General features: G+C 35.3%; 4 protein-coding genes and 1 long non-coding RNA gene across 10 annotated transcripts; 2 read left to right on the top strand and 3 right to left on the bottom strand.

Moving 5' to 3' along the window:
- Nucleotides 1–129: 129 nt before the first annotated feature.
- Nucleotides 130–3,740, bottom strand: LOC125217814 (squalene monooxygenase SE1-like). Its single transcript, XM_048119352.2, has 8 exons — nt 3,408–3,740; nt 2,341–2,452; nt 2,003–2,177; nt 1,516–1,684; nt 1,211–1,429; nt 851–1,126; nt 488–766; nt 130–398 (listed from the first exon to the last, which is right to left on the bottom strand). The coding sequence occupies exons 1-8, from the start codon at nt 3,639–3,641 to the stop codon at nt 294–296; spliced, it is 1,569 nt and encodes a 522-aa protein (XP_047975309.1). The 5' UTR covers nt 3,642–3,740; the 3' UTR covers nt 130–293.
- A 3,389-nt stretch (nt 3,741–7,129) lies between these two features.
- On the bottom strand, nt 7,130–7,926 carry LOC125221244 (agamous-like MADS-box protein AGL61). The gene has a single exon (XM_048123369.2). The coding sequence runs from the start codon at nt 7,918–7,920 to the stop codon at nt 7,219–7,221; it is 702 nt and encodes a 233-aa protein (XP_047979326.1). The 5' UTR covers nt 7,921–7,926; the 3' UTR covers nt 7,130–7,218.
- Nucleotides 7,927–13,259: 5,333 nt separating this feature from the next.
- LOC125185671 (amino acid permease 6-like) lies at nt 13,260–16,679 on the bottom strand. 2 transcript variants are annotated; one of them, XM_048082246.2, is made up of 5 exons: nt 16,623–16,679; nt 15,054–15,150; nt 14,667–14,891; nt 14,505–14,598; nt 13,260–14,445 (listed from the first exon to the last, which is right to left on the bottom strand). In XM_048082246.2, the coding sequence occupies exons 2-5, from the start codon at nt 15,136–15,138 to the stop codon at nt 13,449–13,451; spliced, it is 1,401 nt and encodes a 466-aa protein (XP_047938203.2). In that variant the 5' UTR covers nt 15,139–15,150; nt 16,623–16,679; the 3' UTR covers nt 13,260–13,448. The 2 variants fall into 2 exon arrangements, with proteins under 2 accessions (XP_047938203.2, XP_047938204.2); XM_048082247.2 differs by lacking the exon at nt 16,623–16,679 and adding an exon at nt 15,230–15,377.
- A 395-nt stretch (nt 16,680–17,074) lies between these two features.
- LOC148933252 (uncharacterized) lies at nt 17,075–20,498 on the top strand. 5 transcript variants are annotated; one of them, XR_016130589.1, is made up of 6 exons: nt 17,075–18,743; nt 18,856–18,882; nt 19,258–19,331; nt 19,432–19,551; nt 19,664–19,720; nt 19,810–20,498. XR_016130589.1 is itself a non-coding variant. In XM_089058736.1 (6 exons), the coding sequence occupies exons 1-5, from the start codon at nt 18,225–18,227 to the stop codon at nt 19,675–19,677; spliced, it is 300 nt and encodes a 99-aa protein (XP_088914862.1). In that variant the 5' UTR covers nt 17,075–18,224; the 3' UTR covers nt 19,678–19,720; nt 19,810–20,498. The 5 variants fall into 5 exon arrangements, 3 of the variants coding, with proteins under 3 accessions (XP_088914862.1, XP_088914863.1, XP_088914861.1); XM_089058736.1 differs by lacking the exon at nt 19,258–19,331 and having other exon boundaries at nt 17,075–18,306; nt 18,687–18,743; XR_016130588.1 differs by lacking the exon at nt 19,258–19,331 and having other exon boundaries at nt 17,075–18,306; nt 18,687–18,743; nt 19,432–19,720.
- Nucleotides 20,499–23,393: 2,895 nt separating this feature from the next.
- On the top strand, nt 23,394–24,442 carry LOC125185339 (uncharacterized). The gene is made up of 2 exons (XR_016134363.1): nt 23,394–23,618; nt 24,064–24,442. It is a non-coding gene; the product is annotated as an uncharacterized LOC125185339 (long non-coding RNA).
- The last annotated feature ends 2,035 nt before the right edge of the window (nt 24,443–26,477 follow it).

Raw genomic sequence — 26,477 nt, 5'->3', positions numbered from 1 at the left:
TTCTTTTCTACTACTACTACTACTAGTATATGTTTACTTTATTTAAGTAGAGTTTTTTTTTCTCACATATACAGCAGCACATCCACATTTGATCGTATACTATTTTGTGGCATCATGGTCCGTGGAAGATGCTACTAAACAAATTTATTCCCAATAAGAGCAATACTTGATACAAATTGATACGAAATTTTACTCCTATAGTTTTGTGGCTTATGTGATTGACAGCACTATTGACACACCAATTTTCTTTCCATTTAATAGTAAAAGAAGAAAATAAAATATGAGTTCATGCTCTAATTAACAGGGGTTGATCTGTAGTATGCTGGCACCGTAGCAGGGAAGAACATTTGACGAATGCCTTCTGCTTTAATAATCGGGAAAATTATTCCAGATGCTGCCTGTAAGTTAGAACAAAACAGAATCTTAGCATACACAAGACAATGCAATGATATGAAAATTTTGAGATATAAAGGATCAAGTCACTTACCGAAAGCAATCTGGCTCCCAACCAAACCTTGGTAGGCGAAGGGTATGGAAGTAGCAATCGACCAACCCCATAGACAGCCACCGCGAAGAAGTGGAGAAAGAGGCTCAAAGGGCGCGGGTTTAAACCAGAAAGTAAGGAGACAGGACCAGTTGAGAAAATGCCTCCAAGACTCAGGTAATCAAAGCAAGCCTCGCGCATTTCCTTCCTTGCTGGATCAGGTGAAGCACAGAAAACTTTGTAGAGCGCTCCAGCCAATGTGTTGATGGTAGATGAAACTGGCTGCATTAGATTCACAAATCAAATCTCTTTTTTCATGCTTCAACTCGCTTTCACTATATAAGATCAAATGAATGTTCAGCTTACCTTTCTGAGAGTGTAGAAGGATTCAAGATATTGGCAGAGTGTGGATCCATCACGCAAATTGTCAATAGGCCTAAGAAGATTGCGCAGGAGAACAATATCGGATAGGGCCACCGTCATTCCTCCACCAGTTAAAGGGTGGCGCATGTTGAATGCATCTCCCAACAAAAGCGCGCCAGGGGTGGGACGAGGATTTGCTGGCATGCTTCTGTTTGGCATGGTCCTTATGTTCCCTTTCTCGACAGCAGCAATAAATGAATCATGCAGCTGAGAAGGAACCTGTAGAAACATGATTTAAGTAGCTTATACAAGTAGTATCAAGGAATGATGAAGTTTCTAGTCTTTGAGAGAGCACTCAAGCACCTGAGGAGCCACCACAGTTTTCAGATAGTGTGCCATTTCACCGTTGGAAATGGATGGAACCTTTTTCCCAGGAACATCGACCAGGCATCGTACCTCTGTGCTGCTAATGGGATAAAACAGAATAGGCGAAGGATCCCCAAGTACAACATGTCCATGATTAGCATGTGGGAGATCACAGTTTTCCAAGATCAGACCAACAAAACACGAGGGGTTCTCCACCTGTCCGCATAAAGAGAATTCATGTTGGGAAACTTTTAGACTTGACAAAAGCAACATACAAGTTGTAGGGCGTGGAGTTTATTCACCTGAGGAGAACAGAGAGAACGCCTCAGGTTTGAAAAACATCCATCGCAAACAATGGTAAGAGGAACATAAATAGTGATCTCTTCGCCTTTCTTGGTCTTGTATTGCACACCTCTAATAGTTCCATCTTCTTCAAGCAACGACGTCACTGTGCCTTGTTCAAGCGTTACACTGCATCAGGATAATATGGACTTCAAATATATTTCTGGTGTACTAGTATTTTAAAATTACAAGGGATTTGATATTTGACTCTTCGGTAGATATCCATTTGCTCAATCTTGCATCTCCTTCAACTTTTAGGTATCAGTGAAAGTAAACACAGGAGAGAAAGTTGCAAAATTGACAATTGATGAAGTTAAAAAGTCATTCATAGAAGTGCAAATAAGTACTATATGGTCAAGTCTGCTAACTCAACATTGTCGAATTCACACATCCATATTAATCTAATATGTATGATCATTAAAGAAAGAAGTGTTATGAAAATTATACTTTGGAAGTGCTGCAGCCTTTTCTCTCATCCTCTGGATAAAACGGCCATTGTGGAAGCTTCTGCCGGAGACATCGGTGCCAAAGCTCTCCAAGGGGTAAGGTAACTTGGTGTCTTTACCGTCCTTGTAAAGAGCATATCCAAAAACTTGTTGAGCATCAATACCTTTCACACAATCTGCAGTTAAGTAACCAGAACCAATTTTAAAGAGCACACCAAGCTTTTCCAGCTGCTAACAGTTTTCGACCTAACTCTGATAGTCCGATATAGTAGTAGATATTATGGCAACAATAAATATGGGGTTGATGAAAAGATTAGAATTGGCCCAATGCTGCTGTACCTTCAAGGCCTAACTCGATCAATTTCAAATAACCACCCGGCTGGAGAAGTTCCCCAACGATGCGATCTGGCTCGGTCAAGTCTCTTTCGATGACATGAACTCGACGTCCATCCTGCAATTATAGTAGTGGAAAGATGTTAATGATAGACCAGGGTAAAATTACAACGTTTCTTTGGAGATTTAATTCATCACATGACCTAAGACCTAAGTCATTCCACTTTTTCAAGAACTATCACATGTTCACATGTCAATTTTATAGATCTACTGATGGAGTCGGTGGATGGCATGATTTTCCGAATAATACAAATAAAGCATATCAACAGTAAACGCTAAACACATAAATATTTAGAGTAAGTTCCTCAGGCATAATCTTAAAAATTGGAAAAAGGCCAATTAGTCATAGTTAATTTAAGGAATTAAACGTTGAATTCTTCAACTAGCAACTAAGGTTTGTAGGAGACTGGACTATCATGCTAAAAAATCATGTAGTCGCCCGTCTATATCAATCATTATTTTCTTAGTTTCCTTGCACTCCATTTATTGCCAAATTCAGACTCATTTTACTATATCCAACTACGCATCAATCCTATTCCTTCAAAGATAGAAACCAACAAATGTTAGATATGTACTTGTGCCAGTCTGGAAAATATGGTGATAAATCGATTTCTTGAAGGGAAGGAATCAAACATGAAGCTCAGAAGTTAATGACAGGTTAAAGACCTATTCTCCACACAATTTTCCAGCAAACAATCATGCCGATTCCAGTATTTATTTGAACATAACATTTTTATCAGCGCCTAAGCATTAAGCAATAGAAAATAAGATAGGAAATGATTCAAATCATCAGCTCCACCCTAATATAATAAAGTTAAACACTAATCTCTAGCAATAATTAGTGTTTATGCGCAGACTCTACAGACGTAGCCTGAATAATATCATACAGATGCAATAGTTTCAATAAGGCTTGATGAAATATAGTGAATGTAAGCAAGATTATACCAAAATTTGGATGGTGGAAAAAAGAAGAAGCGTTATATAATTGTGAAGAAATTAAAATACTCCCCTACCTTGCCAAGGGTATAAGCCAGCGCCGCCCCCGCAACACCAGCACCGACAATGATAATGTCCGGGTCGCCGCCGCTCTCCTGCCGCATTCGCTCGGCTACAGCGGCGGAAGTCTTAATGCATCCATCTTTTCCGGCTACATCCCGCCTTATCTTCCGGCGCAAGTTGTAGAGCAAAGCGAATCCGAACAACGAAGCGGCGAAGCATCCAAAAATATACTGACCTATCATCGCCATTGTTAACGATTAAAAGCGCCACGAATTGCTTCCTCTTTTAGTCTTTTTTAACTTGGTTTTGGAGTTGTTAAGAAATGGTGCCCCTATAAATAGGAAACAATGAATTGGCTCCAAGGCAACACGGAGAGCGTGACTTAGTTAATTTTAAAATAAATATATATTCTTTTTTCTTTATTTCAGTTCAGAAATTATTTAATACGGTTGCGCTACCGTCGTTAGAATTAGTTGCGCCCATTTAATTTAAAACCGACTCATAACCATCTCTGGTGATTGCATGAGTTACGTGGCAGAATACTACTGGCGCCACGTGGTGCTATGTTTCATTTGGCAACTTGGACTTTTCTCTTCTTTCATAATTTGTTGGATGAATTAATAAGATGGCCTTCAATTTGTTAATGAGTGCAATTTTCTTCTTCTTCAAGAGTCAAGAGATATGCATAAATCAAGAATTATTGTCACAATTATTTGGTGCTAACATGCAACAACGAGTTACACCAATTAAAAACTAAAAACAACATAAACTAAACATAATTAAAATAGATGAATTTGTATATGTGATAATTTGATTGCTTAAAAATGAAGGAAATTATTAGGACCTCCGTAGTTATGAAGCGCTAACTATATGATGTCGATTGGGCATAGTTCACATGTTTACATTAATTAAAAGGTTTGCTGTGTTTTCAAAAATAAAGAGTGGTTTATTGTGATCGGTTTACAATTGTTTTGATTGGGACCCACTCTACCTCATTAACTACTCCATATTTTAACGTGCATATACAAATTGCGTTTTCTTATAAATACTGCTATATATACAATTATCGACGTGTTTTGAAAGAGTTGGTGAGTTAAGTTTGCTAGTATAGTACTGTTACTTGGCTAATCATTATAATGAGCTGCATGGTGCATAATATCATAGCACAAGTACACAAAAAATGTATAATCATAATGGAGTACATATTGCAAGTATCATCGATACACAAACCTAGTTGAGGTGCTAGGGTTCCGGAACGTGTATAAGAAAAGATTATTCTTCTTAATTTCTTAATGAATTATGACCTATAAAATGATCCTATTATTTATAGGATCGACCATGCTTGATTCAACTTTACGACCTGAGAAAGAATAAAGAAGAACACCTGAGAAGATAATAATCAATCCATCTAACTAATAAATTAGTTTAACACTCACTATTATACAATGTACAAAATAAATTAGTTTAACACTCAGTATTTATGATCACGGTGTGAAACATCATTCCAACTCCGAACACGAAAATATATTAACATTCAGAAAAAGGTTATCAAATTTATTCACATGAATATATTCAACTAAGATATTGTCAGAATAATTATAAAATTACATTTAATTCGATATACGTAAATATTTTACAAAAATAACTGAATATAAAGTTGTAAGATATTTTTTAAAAGATAGAAAATGATTAACTTTAATTTGCTACAAAATAACGTGTCTCTTGCATTTGATGAGTATAGTACTATTAAGCGTACATATTCATACATGCATACAGAAGTTAAACAAATTAAATCAAAATTTGAAGTTAGCCATTCATTAAAATCGCAATGTCCCTAAAATCAAACTTAATAACAGTTTACGTATCAGTCACTGCAACAAATTAAATTGATCCTTACTTTCTAAAAAGACTCAGCCTTATAATTAGCTATAGACATATCACGTACGCATTCATTAAATTCATCAAATTTAGTTGATCAATATTGCCTTCTAAAAAGACTCAGCCTTAGCCTTAGGAATAGACTGTACACACATGCATTCATTAAATATCGAGTATGTTTTTTTTTTCCTTATATTTTTCCATTTTTTTCTTTTAAAGATGCCCGGCAATGATTTTGTATGGTGACTTGAATCTCCAATTATATTTATTAGTCGCAGGGAAAGCTTCTCACCAGTAAAATTGAGCTTCATTATTAATTATCTTTATTATTGTTTGTATGGTGAAATCAAAATTTCTCACTAAGCTCGTTTATTACTTTACTTCTTTTGAATGATAAGAATCATCCGGTGGTAAGTACACGACTTCATCCGTCCCTGAAAAAGTATGAACATTTAGTTTGACACGTGTTTTAATATGTAATTGATAAAGTAAGAGAGAGATAAATGATAATGTAAGTAGTGTAAGTACTGGAGAGTGAACTCTACATCATTAATAATGTGAAGATATAAGTTGTAAATAAAATGATGTGTAGGGATAATGTTTGTTTAACTGTTCCGAAATTAGAAAATTCATGCCTTTCAAGACAGACTAATAAGAAAATAATTCATTACTACTTTTCAGGGATGGAGGAGTATAACTTTGACAGGGACGAAAGGTTCTAGGTAAAATTAACCTTTCTTATTGTAGAAACCAAGAACTATTTTAGCCATTAGATAATAAAAATTTATGATGAGTGTACACCTAAATCTGAATTCTAAAGGGAGTGATTTTTTTTAAGTTTCAATATAGTTGGTTTTTTATTCTTTATATATTCCTTCTCTCTCGCATTACAATTATCATCAAATTCCCTATGATGCTTGTGTTTTAGGATTCAATTATCTCCGAATTCAGTTTCATCAGATTTTACGATCATTAATTGGGAAGCCCTATTTAGGTCATAAATAACAAAAATGGCCCATTTGTAAAATTATTGGGTTTTATCTTATTGTATGGCACGAGTATGTTTGGCCCTTTGCTTAGTAATACTACCTCTGTCCCTGAAAATTTGATACAGTTTACTATTTCGTTCCGTCCCTGAAAATTTGATACACTTCACTTTTACCATTTTTGGTAGTGGATCTCATATCCTACTAACTCATTCATACTCACATTTTATTATAAAACTAATACTTTAAAAGTAGGACCCACACCTCACCAACTTTTTCAACTCACTTTTTATTACATTTCTTAAAACCCGTGTTGGATCAAAGTGTAGCAAATTTTGGGGGACGGAGGTAGTAACTAATAAGTGCTTGAATGCCTGAAATAATAGGTTTATATTTTGTGATGCACAAAATGCTGATGTGATGTTCGTGTTGGAAGACTTCATAATTCTATAAAAGCATTCATTTTCGGTTGGCTGACTAACAAACTAGTAGGATGATTGCGCTTTGATGAGACAGTCTGATTAGTGGCTCGCCTCACTGATTTGTTGAATTTGAAATTCAGTAAACTAAGTGGACTTAATCTAAAACATTGACCTCAAGAAAAAAACGTAATTAACGGAGTACTAATTAATTAAAGACAAATCGTATGGTCCAAACTTCAAATAATCAAACATAATAACTCTTTTGGAAAAGGTATGTCACACCCTAAAACTCACACAATCACACACTATAATCTGAATATAATATTTTTTCAATTTAACAAACATCTTGAAAATCAAGTAATAGGGCTATATATTGAATATTGATATTAATTAATGAAACCCTAGATTGACGCTCTGATAACCATATCAATAGAAAGAAAAAGGGGGAATTCCTGTCCAAACATTAATATTTGGTACTAGAAGACAGCAATGAAACAGATGCATAAACAAATTAGAGAAAACATAAGTTGAATGAAATCCTAGTAATTGAAGCATGCAGGAGGAGTCTTCCCTTCATAAGCGAGCATGTCCAGCCCTTGATTAGCCGCAATGAAATTCTCGTAATCGAAATTATTCCCCATCTGATTCTGAGCCGCATACAGCCCCGCATCCTCGAACGCCGTCGCAGTAGGGTTCTGCATGGCCAGGGAGGAGGAGTGCGAAATCATGAGATCATTAGTCCTCAAGTCGACATTCTTCAACAGCTCATCCAGCGCCTCCGCGTACTGCTCCAACTCATTCAAATCCATCTCCTCCACACCCTGCTGCCACCATACCACTTGTCCTCCTCCGCCCTCCGCCCTCTTGGCCTCCTCAATCAAGTCCCTACGCTGCTTCTCCAGCTCCAACTGATTGGACACGTCAGAGTAGTGGCGGTTGAACTCCCTGGTGTTGACCGCGGGGGCGGCGTCGAATTCCCTCTCGCCGCTGAGGTAGCGGTCGATGACGGCGCCGGTGGAGGGGTGATTGAAGGAGAAGACGCGCTTGCCCAGGGAGTGGACCACGATGGCGATCTCCGCGCCGCACAGCACGCACAGCTCGCTCGCCTTCTTGAACAGCCCCAGCCGCCGCTTCGAGAAGGTCACTTGCCGGTTGCTCAAGTTCTCAATCTTCTTGATCTCGATCTTCTTCCGCCCCTGCGTCGTCTTCTTCTTCTCGCCGCTCTCTTTCAAGATCACCATCTTTGTTGTTAAGTTATTTGATTTGGAGAAAGGGAAGGTTGGTTTTTGGAAGAGGATTTAACAAACTATAGGTTTAGGGCAAAATTAGGGGATCTTTATAATCTTTGATTGCAAGAATACAACGACTGTGTAAATGGAAACAAATATTTGAGTAATTAATGCAGTTGATTCTGTCCAAATTTAATTTACTCGTTTTCTTGCCAAGTGTTAAGTAATTGCAGTTTACACCCCGCTTTCAAATAAACTCCAAGATTGGAGTACTTTACATACCAGGAATTATATTAATGAATGGCTAGCTAAGGATTATAATTCAAATGACCGCTGAGTTAGGTTCATCTCTACAAGGAATGGATATTTAGATGTATAGATCGTTAAGTTCTCACTTGCAAACTTGTTTTTTTAATCTAAATTCTCAAATGGATTCACTCCGTGTAATTTACTGATCAATGTACTATTTGTAGGTTTTTAAAAAAAAATTATTTTGAATCTACGGACATATTTTTAATTAATTCTGTTATGTTAAATGTATGAAGAACAGTGTGTGTGCGCTTTTACAAATTCAAACTCAGTATGACTGTATATGCATGTTTTGTATCGCTATATACACTATAGTAATCCAATTTATAATAGCTAGTCTTGAAATAGTAAATACTAAATGCAATATAGAAATGTAATAGTTGTGATTACTTAGTTAAGGAAAGGTAGAAGGGATATGGTCATTAAGTGGGAGCTACAAGTTTTGAAACCAAGCTATATATATGGCAAAATAATGAGGTCGGGGAGCAGAAATCATACGTTAGAACTTAAACGCCTGTCAGATATTATTCGCTTCCTCACAAAAAACATTATTACGGCCATTCGTCCTATTTAAAACATCCAAATTCTTAAATAGAACTAGATTTTAGATTTAATTGCTATACTTCATAAAAGATGTAGAAAAAAATAATTAACTGAATTTATTTTAGCGAGGTGAGAGAAAAGAGATTTTTGAAATATAAAATGAGACATTTAACAAAATAATAAGAAAACATGGACATCTTAATAAATGGGACATATGGAGTATATTTAATGAGAAATGATCTGCTGAGCGTCTGTCTACTTTTTCTCTCCCTTCACTTTCTCGCTCTTTTTTTCTTCGTCTCCCCTCCATTCTTTGTCGAAATCAAATTCACTATCTTCGCTTGCTCTCTCTACTCCATTCTCTCGATTCCTTTCAATTCCTAAATTCACAATCACAAATTCACAATAATTTCTCGCCCAATTCTTAATTTTTTTTATCATTGTCAAAACTCAAAAAGCTCCATCAAAAAGGGATTGAAAATTAGTGTTGAGATTGTCTTTATGAAGGAAATCGAGCACGGAACAATAAGAAGAGAATGAAATAGCTCCGATTCGATAGATGAAGACGCAATTTCTTGGGACTCTTAATCCCAATAAATAAATTTTCCTCAAAGTAGAAGCAGCCAAAATATGTCTTGTCCAGTGTGGAGATATGAACATTAGCTGTTGATATTCAATCAGCGATCTTTGATAATGCAAATATAATTGTGACTTGAATTATTGAAGGAGGGGTGGGAGGCTGTGCATGATCAAGATCTCAAAATTATTGACGATTTCATTTACTCCGGAATCAGATGGTGCAAGGCAAATTGGCAGAAACAAAAGTCTGCAAATTTATGGAGAATTTGGATAAATAGTAGTGTGGGTTTGAACTTGACGTCTCTGTTGTTGGTTATGTTTCTACTGCGTGACTGAATCCACTAATTTGCACTGTGAGGAAAGGTTCTGACTTCTGTTTGTGAATAAAGTAGTGTCATACAATGAGATAATGTGTATGTAACTTTGTTAGGACTTTTCTTATTTCAGTTGACTCAGATATTTTCTTCCTCTCTGAAGTCTGATTGTAGGCATTTAGCTAATGAGATCCAGGACATGATTCTTTGTGGTTTGCTATAGTGAATCAGAGTGTTGCAATCTTTCTGTAGCATGTTATATTGCACTTATCATTGGTTCTTGAGTAATATTAAAATGAGTCCTTTTGAATTTGTCACATTTTTTGCAGTTAATTCCACCCAATGCTGAAGCAGCTGACAAATTATCATTATGCTAAGATGAAATTTAGTAATACCTTGTACTTCGGAATTAAATTTAGAATCGAAGCAGATAGTAATTGCAACCTCATTTGTATGATAAAAACAAAAGCAGATATTTTATACAGTATGTTGTTTGATTCAACTAACACTATGATAATTGATAGTACTAAAACATTTCTTTACTTATAACTAAGCATCACCAAGAATCTATGTATAATCCAGATGCTCTAATTTGCCTTAGAAGTCTTCCCAACACAATTGTACTCCACTGCAATTTCATCACACAAACATCATACTGATATACTCATATACAACTCTTTGTCAAGAGAGACTGCATTCATTGTGTATGAATATCAGCCTGTGGGTCCTCAGTTGGCTCCTCATTCCTCAAGAGCGACACATTCTTCATGCTCTTGGCAATCTGATACAAGACTGTGAGGCAAAAGGCGCGAATGGCTGAGCCCTCTGGCCATAACTATGTGACCTCCAAAACATCATCTGCAGTGCTTCGTCCCTCCATCCTTCAAGATGCCTTTCAGATTATAATTTGAAACAACAAAGTTTCTTATCAATCAATTGTGTTTTTCACCCCTAGGGCCTCGACAACGCATATATTTGCAGAATCAAAGGTCATGTCCTTGACTTAAAAAAAAAAGCAAATGGTGCATCAAAACAAAAACAAGAAACTCGAACAAAGATTATGTTGATTCTTGGTCTAATTAATTATACTTAATTCACCCTTTTTGGGAAAAATTATTTATTGGGATTAAGAGTCCCAAGAAATTGCGTCTTCATCTATCAAATCAGAGCTATTTCATTCACTTCTTATTGTTCTGCGCTTGATTTCCCTCATTATGGACAATCTCAACACTGATTTTCATCCCTTTTTGATGGAGCTTTTGAGTTTTGACAATGATAAAAAAATAATTAAAATTGAGCGAGAAGAAGCGATTATTGTGAATCTGTGATTGTGAATTTAGGAATTGAAAGAATGGAGTAGAGAGAGCAAGCGAAGATAGTGAATTTGATTTCGGCAAAGAATGGAGGGGAAACGAAGAAAAGAAGAACGAGAAAGTGAAGGGAGAGAAAAAGTAGATAGACGCTCATTTGTCGCTCACGACTTGACGCTCAGCAGATCATTTCTCATATTTAATAACATATAACTTAACAAAAATTACAAAACAATTTATTTTAAGGATATAAAAATTGGGACGCAATTACTTGCGTTGGAAAATTTTTTAAAAATAACAATAATTTAGAACTCAAAATAAAGCGTTCCTAAATTAAGGACAAATTAACTTAATATTTTATTTTTTTGGAACGATTTCATTTTCATCCTCAAATTTTAATTGGGACACTTACAATAAAGACGTTTTTTGAAGCGTTGGTGGTATATTTAAAAACACAAATTAGCGTCCTTAATTGTATTAAAAAATATTCCTTAACGGTTTTTTTGTTGTAGTAAAAGTAAAAAGATTTTACATTAATTAGCAATGATTTTTTTCCTTCTATAATTTAGGGTTTCTTAAATTAATTCTTAAAATATTTAATATCTATTTGCTCTTTTAGTTAATTAAAATAATAAATGGAAAGTTATTGACCAATGTTAATTAGTTTTGACATTCTTTATTCCCCTATCAACTGTGAATCTCTTTTAGTTTATTTCTTTCCTATTTTGTTTGCTTTAGTTTTATTTTCTTATGTCTTAGAATTAGCGTCTATATAAAGACCCTATAAGAGATGGATGAAAAACAAACATTTATCAAAAATTTTATCGTGAGTTGCTCTCTCGAATCATCAATTGATTCAATTCATTGTTACTTTTAACTGACTTCCAAAACAAACATACACATCAGTCATTTCCATCCACGACTTATTAAACGGTTCATCAACCTCGTTTGTGGCATCATTCATCCGTCCGTATCAAGTCTTCCGCAACACATTCTTCTAGAGTTTCGTCGGTCTCCAACAAGCGACGTACAATCATTGGCTTATACTAGGGGTCCAATAACAGGTTAAGCAAAGGATTGTTCCAAGTGATTTAATCTATGCTCATTTCCGTGAAAAGATGAAAGGAAAAGGTTGGTACGTTGGTTGTGTGAATCACCTTGAATGGATTGAGAGCAGATTAAATTTGGGTCTTTCCTTGCTGAAAATTCTGTCACGGAAAGCTCATTGAGTTTAAATGAAACAATTGAGAATTTGAGATAGATTGTGGTTAGAATTACCTTGTTTTGGAGTTGGAATTGGGAGGAACAACCCTTTTTTGTTCCTCTATAGAAAGTAAAATTTAGTACTACTACTACTAGATTGAGGGATCAGGAGAGTCACGCTCACGCGCCATTGCTGGTGAATGAGAAAAGGCGCCAACTTATGTAAAGGAGGAATATTTGGGCTCAACCAAATTATTCGATGTATTGGGCTCCAAAATGGTTGTAAATTAATGGCCCAATTTTTGTAATTACTTTGACATTTGGATTTTGGTTTAATTTTACTCGGCTCAGCCCAAGTTAATATTTTTATTAATCATTTGCTTTGTTCGGTTTTCTCTTGCAACAAACATGCTTCAAAAATTAATTGACAACTTGTTAAACATCGTTCTCATTTATTTCCATAAAACAAAATTTTCTTCATCGGCCTTAAAAGTAAAGTGGTTCCTTCATTTGATAGAAGAAACAAATGCGAAATTCAGTTTAAGTTACTCCTTATCTATTCTAATAAAATTTTCATGAAATTGTACTGATACTCAACCCATTCCTGTTAATTCTCATCTACCACGTCCTCTACTCTTCAAGCAGCGTCGTCGTAGCTATGGTATTGTTGTGTGTGGGGGGCGGAGTTGGGTCTCCCCCTTGGCTCGGCCTGAAGTGCCTGTGGTTGTTGGCTTGAAGTGCCTGCGGTTGTTGGCGTTTTCTATTTTTGGTAAAATAAAAATACTCTCCTACTTTATTTTCTCTTCATCTTTCTTACTATTTTCTCCACTTACTTGACACACCACGAAATATTGTTAGACCATCATACATAATAAGGTGGACAAAAAGCACACATTTCATAGAGTTGAGCAAGAATTGTTAGAGTATAATTTCAAATAAGAAATATGGCACTTAAAAATAGACTAATTTTACTATTATGAGTGGTCCACCAAAATTAGATTAATTTTAGAAATGAAAAGGTTTAAACACTACTAACACTATTAATAATGTGAATTCCACATTTCAATAAACACTACTTTCACCATTTCTCCTTTCCTCTTACATTTATCAATTGTGTCTTAAATCTCGGATTATTTACAACTTTGTATTAAGTTAAATGTGCGAATAGCGAAAATATTTTGTTGTAACAGATAGTGTAGTATAATTGAGGATCACAATCTGTACATATATACAAATAGAGAGTAGAAATGATTAAATTTATTAATGTGAACCAATCCAACAATCACGATCGTGACTGCAGAAGCTCGAATTTTCTGAGGGAGTGAAGAAGCCCCCTAATAGAGCCGGCGCCAGCGAGCAGCGAAGCGACAAGGCAGAATCCGCTAAGAAGCTGCAGGAAGAACCCCCGGCACGACCACCGCGAGATCTTTGCCCTCACCATGTACATCTCGATGGGGAAGAACACCGCCAGCGGCCAGAACGATATCGCCCCGAGCAGCCCCACGAAATCATTGAAAAACGGCAGCAGCATCGCCACCAGCGTCGTGAACACCACGTACACACTCCGCCACACCACCCGAAAATAATTCACCCTCAGTCTCCCCCACCTGTGCTCCTTGCTCACGAACGTGTTCCCCGGCCACCGCCGCCTGCACCACCCCTCCGCCGCCCCGAACACCGGCTGGGCGAAAACCTGGTACGCTCCGAACAGGTGGATGGCGATGAACAGATTCGCCGTTAAGATCAGCCAGTACGGGTCGTAGAAGCCGTACCCGGTCAGGAAGTTCCCCGGCGCGGCGTTGCCGAAGGCGGCGTACCCTAGCGCGCCGCACAGCATGTAGAACACCGTCGAGATTAGGATCCCGACGATGGAGGCGCGCTTCATCACCTTGCTCTCCGGCGCGCCTGATCGGATGGTGTCCTGGATCTCGATCAGGACGACGGCGAAGGCGTAGGCGAATGCGATGTTCCCGATGGCGGCGAAGCAGCTCCACATCTTCTCCTCGGCGGAGTAGGAATCGGTGATCGGTTTTCCAGTGATGCTAGTGGTGGCGTGTTTTTTCTCCGTGATTTTGGCGATGGAGAGGCCGAGGCCGATGGAGGCGTAGCTGAACGACATGATGGCGGCGATGAAGGAGAGAAATGCGAGCTCGTGGAAGTTGGGGACTTGGGAAATAAGTATTTGTATCAATCCGAATAGCACAATGAAAGGATTGTTGGACAATGTGCAATCATGGTTGTGCCCATGCATGTGAAAGCACAGTGATTTTTTCATCGCCCTACAAAAACAAACAATTAGTATCTCAAATTAAGAGAGGAACACGAGTTGCAGGCTTACACCAAGCTGATAGCGGTTGTGATCGAATATCCAATCGTCACACCGACAAGATAGCTGTATTGAACCACCGCGCAAAACTTATATTTGATGCCTCCTGCATCAGTTTATTAATGAGAATGTGAAATGAAGCATGTGTTTGTGTACACTGAATTTTTATTTTACCTAGATAGGATTTGACGGCGTCTTTGTAGACGTAATTTCTGGTGCCGTCAGCGGCGCGATAGCAGTCGGCGAGTAAGGTGGAGGTGAACATAGTGATAACTGAGAAGGCGAGGAGAGCAGTGGGCCCAGCAATCCAGCCCATTTGAGCGAGGGCCCATGCCAACGTCAATACACCCGACCCGATCACTGCTGTTATTATGTGGGCCCCTGCTGACCATACCGTTCCTTTTTCGCACTCCAATACAAACCGATTAAAGTTTAAACACATTGTTTTTTATTGAATCATACTAGAATTGAAACAACAACAACAAAATCATTTGCTCAGAACCAAAAATAGAGAGAACAAGAAAATTTAAAAATTAAAAAACTTCATTAAATGAAATTTACCAGTTCTTTTTGGATGGCCATCTTCATCGAATTCGGATGGATCATTTCCCGGCGGGGCTTCCACGTTCGACCTTTCTACATTCATAATTCTCAATAACTGGAAGATAAAAATAAATGAAATATGAAACGTCCGCACGAAATTTAAAATAGAGGAAGATATTGATTGTGAAACTCACTGATTTTTCACTCTGAGATTTGCAATAGTATTAGAACTAACATTTATAAATAAAGCCAAATGATCACCAAATAGGGCTTAACTATAAGTAGGGCTTTTATGTTAGCTAGATCTTATTTGAAAATGGGAAGGTTGAAACATAGAGGTGAACGAATTTATCTAAAGAGTGAAAATTTAGAAAGAAATGAGGCAGCTTTGAATTATCATAAACCTTTGTATCTGCAAATTTTGTGAAGCGATGGATGCATGCCTATATTTATTGTTGGATAGATGCATGATATACGGCGTTAAGATTTGGTTACGGTTAATTAGTTCTTTTTTGATAATATACTTAATACTTGGTCTAAATGTATTATTCACCACTCATTTTATTTGCTCAATCTATGAATGTATCCACTCCAATGTCTTCATCGACACTTAATTTAGACAAAAGTATCAACTATTTTCTACCGTTTAACCTGATCATATTTATGATTTATACCCAATATATATATATGGAGGTTATCTTGAGATTTTTGTTTATACGAAATAGTATAAAACAGTCTTTTAATAAATTGCAAGTGAGTTGTAATGACCTATTTTGCATATATTGAGCTAACAAAATGGAGCATAATGAAAATATAATTTGGTGCATTTTTTTCTGTTTCCATTATTTTATGTTTTTTCAAAATAAATGTAAAATAATGTGTATATATGATCTTCTTATTCTGTTTGTCGACGATCGTATATTAGTAGGAATATGTTATGTACGGGAAATTGGGAATGAATTAAACCTGTTACTCGTGTATATTGTTAGAAAAGTGGAGTACTCCATTAGAAAAAAGAATAGTAATAATGTTGTCGCTTATCGAAAATTCCAGCTAAAAGAATATAGACACTACAAATTTTTGTCCACGCAATTTTCAATTTTAATTAACAAAGTGTAATTGAATCATAATAAGCTTTTGAGTTTCCTTTCATATTAAAATAATGTTACGTAATCGAGATGTTACAGTGATATAATCATAAGTAAGAACCCATTTCCCTTTTCCACTCATATATGCATGTTAGTTAACCTTCAATTTCAACACCACAAGTCTAATACATTTCAACAACCTTATAAAAATTAATCATATGACTGAGAAACGTTAATTGGGAAAATATTATATCGAGTAATCTATATCGATTAAATTATGAACTTTCTTTATGAATTTGCAAAACGTCAATTGAAATAAATCAATTTAATTTCCTTGCCATATCATCTCGAACTTAGAATATATGAGCATAAAGTCGCACAGCACTCATAATTAAGAGAGTACAAAAATGAGAGAAAATACACAAATAGGAATTAGCCATATAATAAAGCTAACATGAAATATGAATAATATAAGGTAGCAACATGTTTCGATTAATACCTCGGTTATATTCTTTCAACAAAGGTTTATACCCCTCCAAGCCAAAAAACTTGCATTTTTGTTTGAGTGATTAAGGCCAGGGACAACATATAATATATTCGTGTATTGAAAGTGTGGAATAGTTTGGCTTGATGGGAACTCCCAACTTGGCCTAATTGACAAGCCTCATTTACCCAATCTTATGGCTGGATTAAAACACAACGTGATCAAAATATTGCCAAACCCACTTCACACATTTTAATCTTACAAGCTTTCCAAACTAAAAAACTATATGTACTACATTAATGGAGTACATTGAACAAGTATTTTAGAAAAAAAAAAGCATTGAATCACTTTTGATCATATTTTCTCAATTGGGATAACATGGAATATTGAGCAACTAAAAAAAATTATAAATATACCATAAATATATACTACTACTTGATTCAATGATGCAAGGAGAAACATCAACTGAAAAGAACAAGGCTACAAGACTACAGTTAGCGCCGGAAAGGATGATAAATTACTGAATTGGGAAAGTGGAGATTTATAAAATTTGAGGGAAATTGCTCGTATAAATATAATGGTGCGTTTTTCAGTTTCGTGTCATCATCCAAATTAAACCCCTCTTTCTAAAACTCATGAATCTATTCCCAACTCATGTTAGAATCATTCGCTTGCCATTTATTTCTATCTCAATCACCAATTATTCTCTAATTAGTTATAAGTCACAACCGACCGGGGCTTCCTCGTTTCTACTCCAATGGATTCATGAATGATGGAAGGAATTAGAGGATAAATTTGTTTTTTTTAAATTTTCCTTCTTGGAGTATGAAAATTTGCCTTTTATTTTATACACTGAATTGAGTGTATGCTTTTGAGCATGATCATATAACTGAGACAATACTAACAATTATTGTTTCAGTTTTTTTTTCAATGGAAATTAGTGGTGGATATCTTGTTTGGTGGTCTCGATCAGTAATCCATCTTATGAACTTGTGTTTTTTTATGTAACTTTAGGATGTAAGGATTGAAGTGAAATTAGTGTTTCTATAAAAAGGAAGAAATCCTGAAAACTTTGGCTAAGTTGATTGTTTCCTATATTAGAAGTGGGGAGTCTGGTCTTTTTACTTTTAATTTCCTCCAATTTCAGATTGGGACATGTCAAGTGAATATATTGCCATTGAGTATATGCATCCCTGTTGTGAATCTGTGATTAATATTGACATTGGTAACTCAAGTCCAGCAAACAGAAAAACCTCTTAGGTATAGGAAGATTTGAATTATTTATGAAGATGCATTTTACTTGTTATGGGTTTGCTTCTTGATTATTTCTCACAAAATGTTGTCTTTTCCCATTTTTCTAAATCTATGGTATTGGACCATATGCGGCCACCTTTTCTACATTTTTTTGGTGTTTGTCAGGAGGAAAAGATGCAACCATGACTAATATAACTCAATTGACGTCGTAAATATTACATTACTGATCATTCTGCTAGTTTCTTGCCAGTTTCATAGCTGATCTAGTCTAATCAACATTCTATAAATGCTGTGTTTAACACTTTAACTTGTCCAGTTACTCTGAGGTTGTTTTTTTGGATTGTCAGTTTCTCCCAAACTAATATGATAATTTTTTTAGTGTGTTCCATTGTTGTTTCAGAACTTGGTCATTTGCCTGAAATGGCCAATAACCCCCAGCCTGCAGGTAAGTAATTCGAGATGCTTTTATCATACTCCTACTATGTAATCTAAATACTGCTCTCAGACCATATTCAAAATCTCTTTGTTTAACCTTTACACCTATGGTGTCACATATGTTCCCCTGATTCTTTAGCATGTAAAATGTAGTATGCTGTAGCTCAAGGTAGGAGCACAAGATGCTTTTCCTTTTAAATTTTCAGTTGCTCTTTCTAAGATATCTTGCTGTTTTTAGGAAGATATTATGTTTTATAGTTTGCTTTTACATCCTTTTCCTTCTCTTGTATAAAAGCGATACTTATGATGCTACATTCTGTCCTTAGTTCTTTCTTTGCTACTGATTACTTTTTCTCATCAATTGCTTGCACATGGGCAAAACCTTTCCAGCCTCGTATAATTGGTCATGCTCCTCCTCCAAATTCTCTTACAACCATGTCAATGCAAGTAAGATCATCTATTTCTTATTTCAAAGGAGATGTTTGAAATATATTGCTGGTAGTACATTAGACTAAACATAGTTTTGTGTAGACTAAACAATATGTATTGTGCATTGCAGTGTGGCATGTCATAAAGAAGATTTGCAGTAAGTTTTTCTGAAGACTATTACAAATACAAATATACGGTATTAAATTATGTTAGTTCAACCTGAGAAAGGCCCTTACACGAGGCTGTCCAACATGCTAAATAAATTAATAGAGCCATAAATATTCTCTCCCCCTTACAATGTAGAAGAGAGCGATCCACTTTTTTCTTGTTAGACTTGTTAAGTATTTTACACAGAGGCCAATGAATTGTCTGAACAATGGGGCACATATATTTCTGGTGCTATGCTGAGTTTTTCCTTTCACAAGAAACCAGATATTTTGTCCCTTCATTTTCTGAGTAAAATCTTCACATTTGGGAATGTATAAAAAAGCACAGGGTGGAGCTAGGCTGATAGCTTATGTTAAATTCGCAGTATTGTTGATCAGAATAAATAAACATGCTGAAGTGCCAAATGTGCATCAATTCCTTCTGTTTTTATGATTGCAGGTATATAAATAATGACATGTTCGAATCTAAATGATGAAGTTTTTACTGAAAAACTATACTTGTATTTTTGTAATAATACTCATTGATTTTTGGAATGCAGATACTTCTACAACAAGAGGACAAGGGTTTTTTCACCTTGTGCTGCAAATTCAGCTTTATGTCTACAGAGGGCCGATGCATCTATGGACTGGAGAGAATTTACTTGTCCTGAGGGGAGAAGGTGTTAATGCTATGATTTTCCAGTCTCAATCTTTATACTGTTGCATTTAAAGGAGATCAAATGTTCAGTTTTCTCCTATGTATTAGGCTGACTAGTTTAGATTTTTCTACAGTTTTACTTCAATAATGTGACTAAGCAATCTAAATGGCGTATGCCGGATGAAGCCAGGGTACTTATCTGATTGACCAAATGAAGTTTTGGAGTTACTCTGATTTAAATGATGTCTCTTTGTTTAAATGCTCATGCATTTTACTGCAGTCATCTCGTGAGCGGATGAATACGACTCTGATTCTGCTGCTCTTTCTGCCTCTGCAAATGAAGCATCAACTTCCAATACAAATACTTTATTTGTTTCAGTGACATCTGCTGTTGATCCTGAACTCGCAGTGGCGTCTGCACTATCAAGTATCAAGCACACAAGACAAGAGGATACTGCTAATATAGCATCAGATGGCACACCAACTGCTACTCCTACTACCATGTCTTCACCTATGTATTCTTAGATTATGCCTGTCTATTCTTGTCTTGGGTCATGATCATGGATTACTTGAAGTGCCATATAAAATCTCCTCAGTAGGCTGTGTTTTCTTCCATACAAACTTCTGGTGGGGTTACGGAAGAAATGTGTGGCTTCTGCTGTATCTCTTTGAGAGAGTTGTCTTTTCCCTCTCGACTACAGCAGAACAAGATGGATTTTTAAAGAACTTAATTACGAGATGAAATGTTCATTCCTTTACAACATGCATGAAGAAAATAAAATTGCAGTAAGTGGAGGATTTAATCCACCCGAAGGGAAAAAGCTAGAGCATATCCCTCAGGCTTTAATCCACACACTTAGTTCAAGTTGATATGTTTTTACTGACACTAGTACCCTTTGATTGACATTGTTGTGAAGCACGTTCAACGTCGTTTGTTTTGTATTACTCATGTATTTAGTTTGATTCTAATGTATTAAAAAATGTTATTGAAATTTTTAATTATATAGAATTCATAAAAATCGAAGCTTGATTTTTTATATTATTCATTTCTTTAAACTTTTAGAGAAAATGAGCAATTCGAGCTTTGATTTTTGTGAAGTTAAAATTTTCTAAAACTATTTTTTAATATATTAGAATCAAACTATATATATAAAACAAAACAAACAAAGTTAAATTGATATTGGCCATTTATTTTTAGATCGGATGGACTAGATCTTTTTGTTGTTATCAATTGAAGATAAACTAGTTAGCAATCTAAAAGAACCCTAATATAATATGTAAATGCAACTTTATACTATTATATAATTTCCAAATTTCACAGTAATGTCAATTTTATTAGAAAAGTTAGTATAATTATTTTAACCTTTTACTTGTAAGTGAGATCCACTTGTTAATAAGACTGCCGCGGCGGTAATATCTGATTTTTTTTTTCTTAATTTATTTCTACAAAATTAAATCTCTTTCTCATTTTTTACTTCATACATCTACACTGCAAATCCACAACTATATTTTTTATAATTAATATTATTTTAGTCCAATTAAAATATATCAACAATTAAAAAAATGTGAGGCGTTACTGAATAAGTTTTATGTGACTGAGGCATGCCTATGACGACCATGCGGACAAGTTTTTTTTATAGCTGAAGCGTGGATGTTCCACTATTATGGCCACTTGGTATGGTACTATGGTTGGGCTTGGACAGTTGAATATTTTCTCCGGACAATTTAATAGAATACTCATTATAGATTTGTATGCACGTAATTGTGTGTCCAAAAGCATTGAAGAAAACACATGGCCACTTGAGTAGATAGGTTTCAATTTTGTCTCTGCCGAGAAACTTCATTTTTTGTCCTCCGACGTGACGTAATAGCATCTCCAACCCCACACGGAAGACCTCCACCAGTCCACCCCATGGTTTGGCCTTCGTCAGAGTAACAAAGAGAGGATGAATCAGTTGAAATTATAAGGAGAGAGGGTACAAAATGAAGTTTATCGGCAGTCTCATTATTTTAATAAGATGAAAGGGCATGACGACCTATTATTAAAAATATAAAATTAGTCGGTCTCTTTTAACATGACATATTGATGGCTTAATTAGTTAAATTACTTGAGTTATACACTAAGTCACCATAATTAGTGCAGAATATATATGTTATTAACCATGATTTCATTCTTTTTTTATTTCATTTATTCAGTTTTTTAAATTAGCTACTCCCTCTATCGACCCTAATAATTCGTCACCATTTTGATTCGTCATGAGTTTTAAAAAATATACTCCCTCTGTCTCCAAAGAGATTTTGTGTATAAAAGAGATTTTTTTTTGTATCACGGTACTACGGTCTACCGTAACGTAATTCGGTATACCGTAAAAGTACGGTATACCGCAATAACGGTAAGTAAGGTGGCGGTATCAAAAATTAACGATACTGAAACTTCGGTATGGTATCGGTAAGATATTTTGTCATACCGCAGTTTTCAATAAGGTATGCGGTATGCGTTCTCGGTTACCGATCCACCCCTCAAATATATGTGCAGGTGTGTGCGTATATGTCCAGGGACCCCTATGCAAAATATTTTTGAACTTTTTTTTTATTTAATTAAAATATTAAAGAATATTGTTGGATTTTTCCCACGAACTTTAAAATTAACAAATAATATCATGAACTTTACTTGAGTTTGTTATTTCTCACTAACGAAAAAATTCTGGCTATATTAATGGATTGAAGAACAATTTTGGAGGGTATACTTCAAGAAAAATTATCCTCAAATATTGAAGAACTTGAAGCTGTCGAAGTTGTTGTAAAGAAATTATGAAAATAAATATGTATCATGATATTATTTGTCATAACTTTTTCACGGGTGGGAAATAACAATTTGGTAAAGTTCGTGATATTATGTGTCAATTTTAAAGTTCGTAGGAAAAATCCAACTTTTTGAAAATTCCATGATATTAGGGGCTAATATCCCAAATATTAATTATTCATAATTTCATATTTTTGTTACATTCTATTCCTGTATTATTTGTAGTCTGATCCAAACATAAGAATGAAATCAGTTAAGGAATAACAATTTCATTTACACCCTTCGTCTCCTAATAATTGTCCACTTTGGTTCTGGCACGAGTTTTAAGATTTGTAAAGAAGTGGACTGAAAAGTTAGTGGAATATGAGTTTTACTTTTATATATTAGTTTTATGATAAAATCTCAATAAAATGAGTTAGTGGAATATGAAGCCTACTTATTATTTATAGTAAAAAGTAAAAGTGGACAATTAATGGAGAATGGACGAAAATGATAAAAGTGGACAATTAATGAAGAACGGAAGAAAGATTTTATACTATTCCTTATTACTACAATCAAGCAAGGGAACGAAATCGAATAATCATTTTTCTCTCATCTTCATTCCCTTTTCATTTCCATTCCATTCCTTCCTTATTTTATTTCATCATTAGTAGAATGACCTTCTAGTTTCATATGCCCAAATAGGGAAAAAAAAAAAGGAAGTTTATATCACAGTGATCAACTCTGTATACGCGTATGCTTTATCTTTATGGATTTGCTAGATAGTTCGAATTTTTTATTTATAATAATCAACTGTGTTTTAGGGAAAATTGCTAAATAAAAATCAGTTATAAATTATTTTGCAATTTTAGTAGTACACCTTTGAATAGTTAGGAATCAAACAGTACACAATTTTTTTGTGTACTGCTGCAACTTGAAATGTCATTAGTCATAAGTTAGGATTTTGTCCACGGATAGTCAAATGGACAAACTAAAAAATTTGTTGTTTTGCACAAACGTTAGAGTCTTAGGAAAATACTTACTATTTTCTTAGAAAATGACGAAATTACCCTACTCTTACAAAATTATTGAACTCACTGCCTCTATAAATCCAATTCATTCCCCTATGTATTTAAGTAGATAGGTTTCAAGTGGACAAAACTCAAAAGCATTGAAGAAAAAACATGGCCAAGATCGTCTCTCTTTGCATCATAACCTTCCTCCTATTTCTTACATTTTCCGGCAACGTCCTCGCCCGGCCGGAGCCCCAGTTCTCCGACATTGCCCCCGTTGAAATTCACGGCAAGGTTAGCTATACGCACATGTCGAATTCATTCCTAATGATTAATTGGATGTTTCTTTAAGTAAGATGTACCGATTGGTATGATCATATGACATGAACACATGAAGGGCCATGTTTATATACAAAATTACTACACCTCTGTCCCTGAAAATTTGATACATATTACCATTTCGGTCTGTCCCTGAAAATTTGATACACTTCACTTTTACCGTTTTTAGTAGTGGACCTCATATTCCACTAACTCATTCCTACTCACATTTTATTATAAAACTAATACTTTAAAAGTAGGACCCACATCCCACCAACTTTTTCAATCCACTTTTTATTACATTTCTTAAAACCCGTGTCGGGTCAAAGTGTAGCAAATTTTGGGGGACGGAGGTAGTACGATTTTGTATGTATAGATTAATTTAGCTATGTACTTATATTAAATGTTTGATAATAATTAGGGTGATGAAGTAGAGAATGCCAGCGGAGAAGGAGAAGACGAGTGGTTGATGAGACGTACGCTTGAGGCTCATCTTGACTATACCTATGATCCGACGAGACAACAATCGCCGGAGCCGCCGCCTCCGAGACAACACGTGCAGCATCCTTGATCATTTTTCCAACACGTGGAATATTATTTATATGTATATTTATGTAATGACCGTCTTTTTCGTGCCCTTTTAAATTACAAAACTTCGTAAAATAAGTGAAACATGTCGTGTAATGTTCTTGCTTTGATGATCTCGCTGATTAGAGTGTTTTTGAAGTATGTCATTAAGTGAAACATGTCGTGTATGTTCTTGCTTTGATGATCTCACTGATTAAAGTGTTTTTAAAGTATGTCATTTTGTGTGATCGACTTTATGTTGAATGACGTACTAGTACCATTTGTTCAATCCTGCTAAAAGAATTTAATTGATATTTTTATACCCGGAATAAGACAAATAATACTGTTGGCAATAAAAGAGAAACACTACAAAAATCTTGTGATTTAGCAACGGACATTTCCGCTACTAAATAAGTTAATTCCGTTGCTAAATCACGTTAGCAACGGATTAGTAGCAGATAGTGTCCGCCGCTAAAAACCTTGCTGCCAAATGGCTTGCAGCATACACCATCCGCTGCTAAGTTTTAGCAACGGATTTCCGACAAAGAGTATCCGCTACTAAATGGTGATCAAATCAAAAACGAAAATGAATCAGGTTTAGCAACAGATATATCCGTTGCTAGTACTAGCGGATCAGTAGCGGAGTTAGATTAGCAACGGATATAGTCCGCTCCTGGATTATTTTTATTTTTATTTTTATATTTCTATTCTGTTGCTATTCCGTTGCTAATTTTAAAATTATATTACAGAAAAATTATTTTATTTCTTATCCAGTTACGGCAACCTGTTTACTACAACCCAACATTTCAACAAATAAATCACAATAATTCTTTGTAGCAAAAGATAATAATAGATATACTAATAAGTATTTTGAAAATTACATGAAGTTCGATGCTGTCATAACTCTAAAATATAGATGATAGTGAATCTCAAAAGAGTCAAACTCATAATTCTTCAGAATCATGACTACGAGATTGAAGCACAGAATAACTCGAGTTGTGGGACTGATGGGACATGAACTGGTCCATCTTCTCATATAGAATCTTCATATCCTCTTCTAATTTCATTCTCTTCTCGCGCTCTTCATTGAATTTTTCTTCCATCTCTTCAAGTTTGCGGTCCACTTGATGACTTGTCCCTCCAACATTGTGGGTAGAGGAATTATCTACAAGGCATGGTCCGAGGTCTCCGGTTCCAACCATCCTCCTCTTTTTGTCGAGACGGCCTCCCATAACTTGATTTACAAAAATATCATTCAAGTTGGCATTCTCGCCTTGAGCAGCAGCAAGCTCTTTGACCTTCGCCTAGTTAATATAAATGAAAATAAATGTTATATGAATTATCAATTGAATATATCTACATAATGCTAACGTAATACTCTAATACTATTTATATAAATTCTTAATTTAAAACGATTAGTTATTAAAATAAAGTCGCTACAACAACATATGCATTAATTCTTTTGTAATAGTCACATGAAGAAGTTCTTATTCTGCCTAAATCTTGGAGAAAGTTCAAAAGGTTAATTAAGTGTAGGTAAAAGATTAACTAAATCATAACATAATCACTTTTTCTGTGGGTTCAGAGCTAGACATAGCAACCTTGAAGCTTGCACCATTCTATAATGTAAAATGTTAAGTACGATTTGCACCATTGTATATATATATCTAAATACATATATACATATTTATAACTTACAGCTATATCGGCAGTCCTCTTATATGTGAATTCCCCATTCTTGCAATGTAGTGTCAAGAATGATTCATACGAAACTTCAGCAACGGGAACACCTTTTTCTTTTGCCTATTTATTAAAAATATAATAAAACAAACATTATTGCCAAATGAATTTCATATATATATATATATATATATATATATATATATATATATATATATAACACTTACCAACTTTTGAGCTTTTGATGCAACTGAAGTTGAGCCTCCGTAATTCTTACTGTATCCGGTTCCGGGACCATCGGGCTCGGAAAGTCTGGCCTTTTTTGCAAGTATCGATTTATGCATCACGTCGGGATCCTTCCAATGCTCTAGTAATCCTTTCCACATCACTTCTGATACGTAACCCGGTCTTGCTTTATTAGGAGCGTTAAACTTTTTTAAGCTGGTAATAAAGGACGAGAATCTGATTGCAGCTTTCTTTTTCCAAAGGACCCACACCTCCTGCTCCCATGAATCGGGCCAGAAATATGATTTCTGTAGAAAAATAAAAAATAAAAATATATTTGTAGGCAATATCCAAAAGTCAATA

This window comes from Salvia hispanica, chromosome 1 (assembly GCF_029641045.1).
Source record: "Salvia hispanica isolate PSC_SH4W2 chromosome 1, Shi_PSC_v1, whole genome shotgun sequence".
NCBI classification, from domain to species: Eukaryota; Viridiplantae; Streptophyta; class Magnoliopsida; order Lamiales; family Lamiaceae; genus Salvia; species Salvia hispanica.
This window is presented reverse-complemented; position numbering and strand designations above follow the sequence as displayed.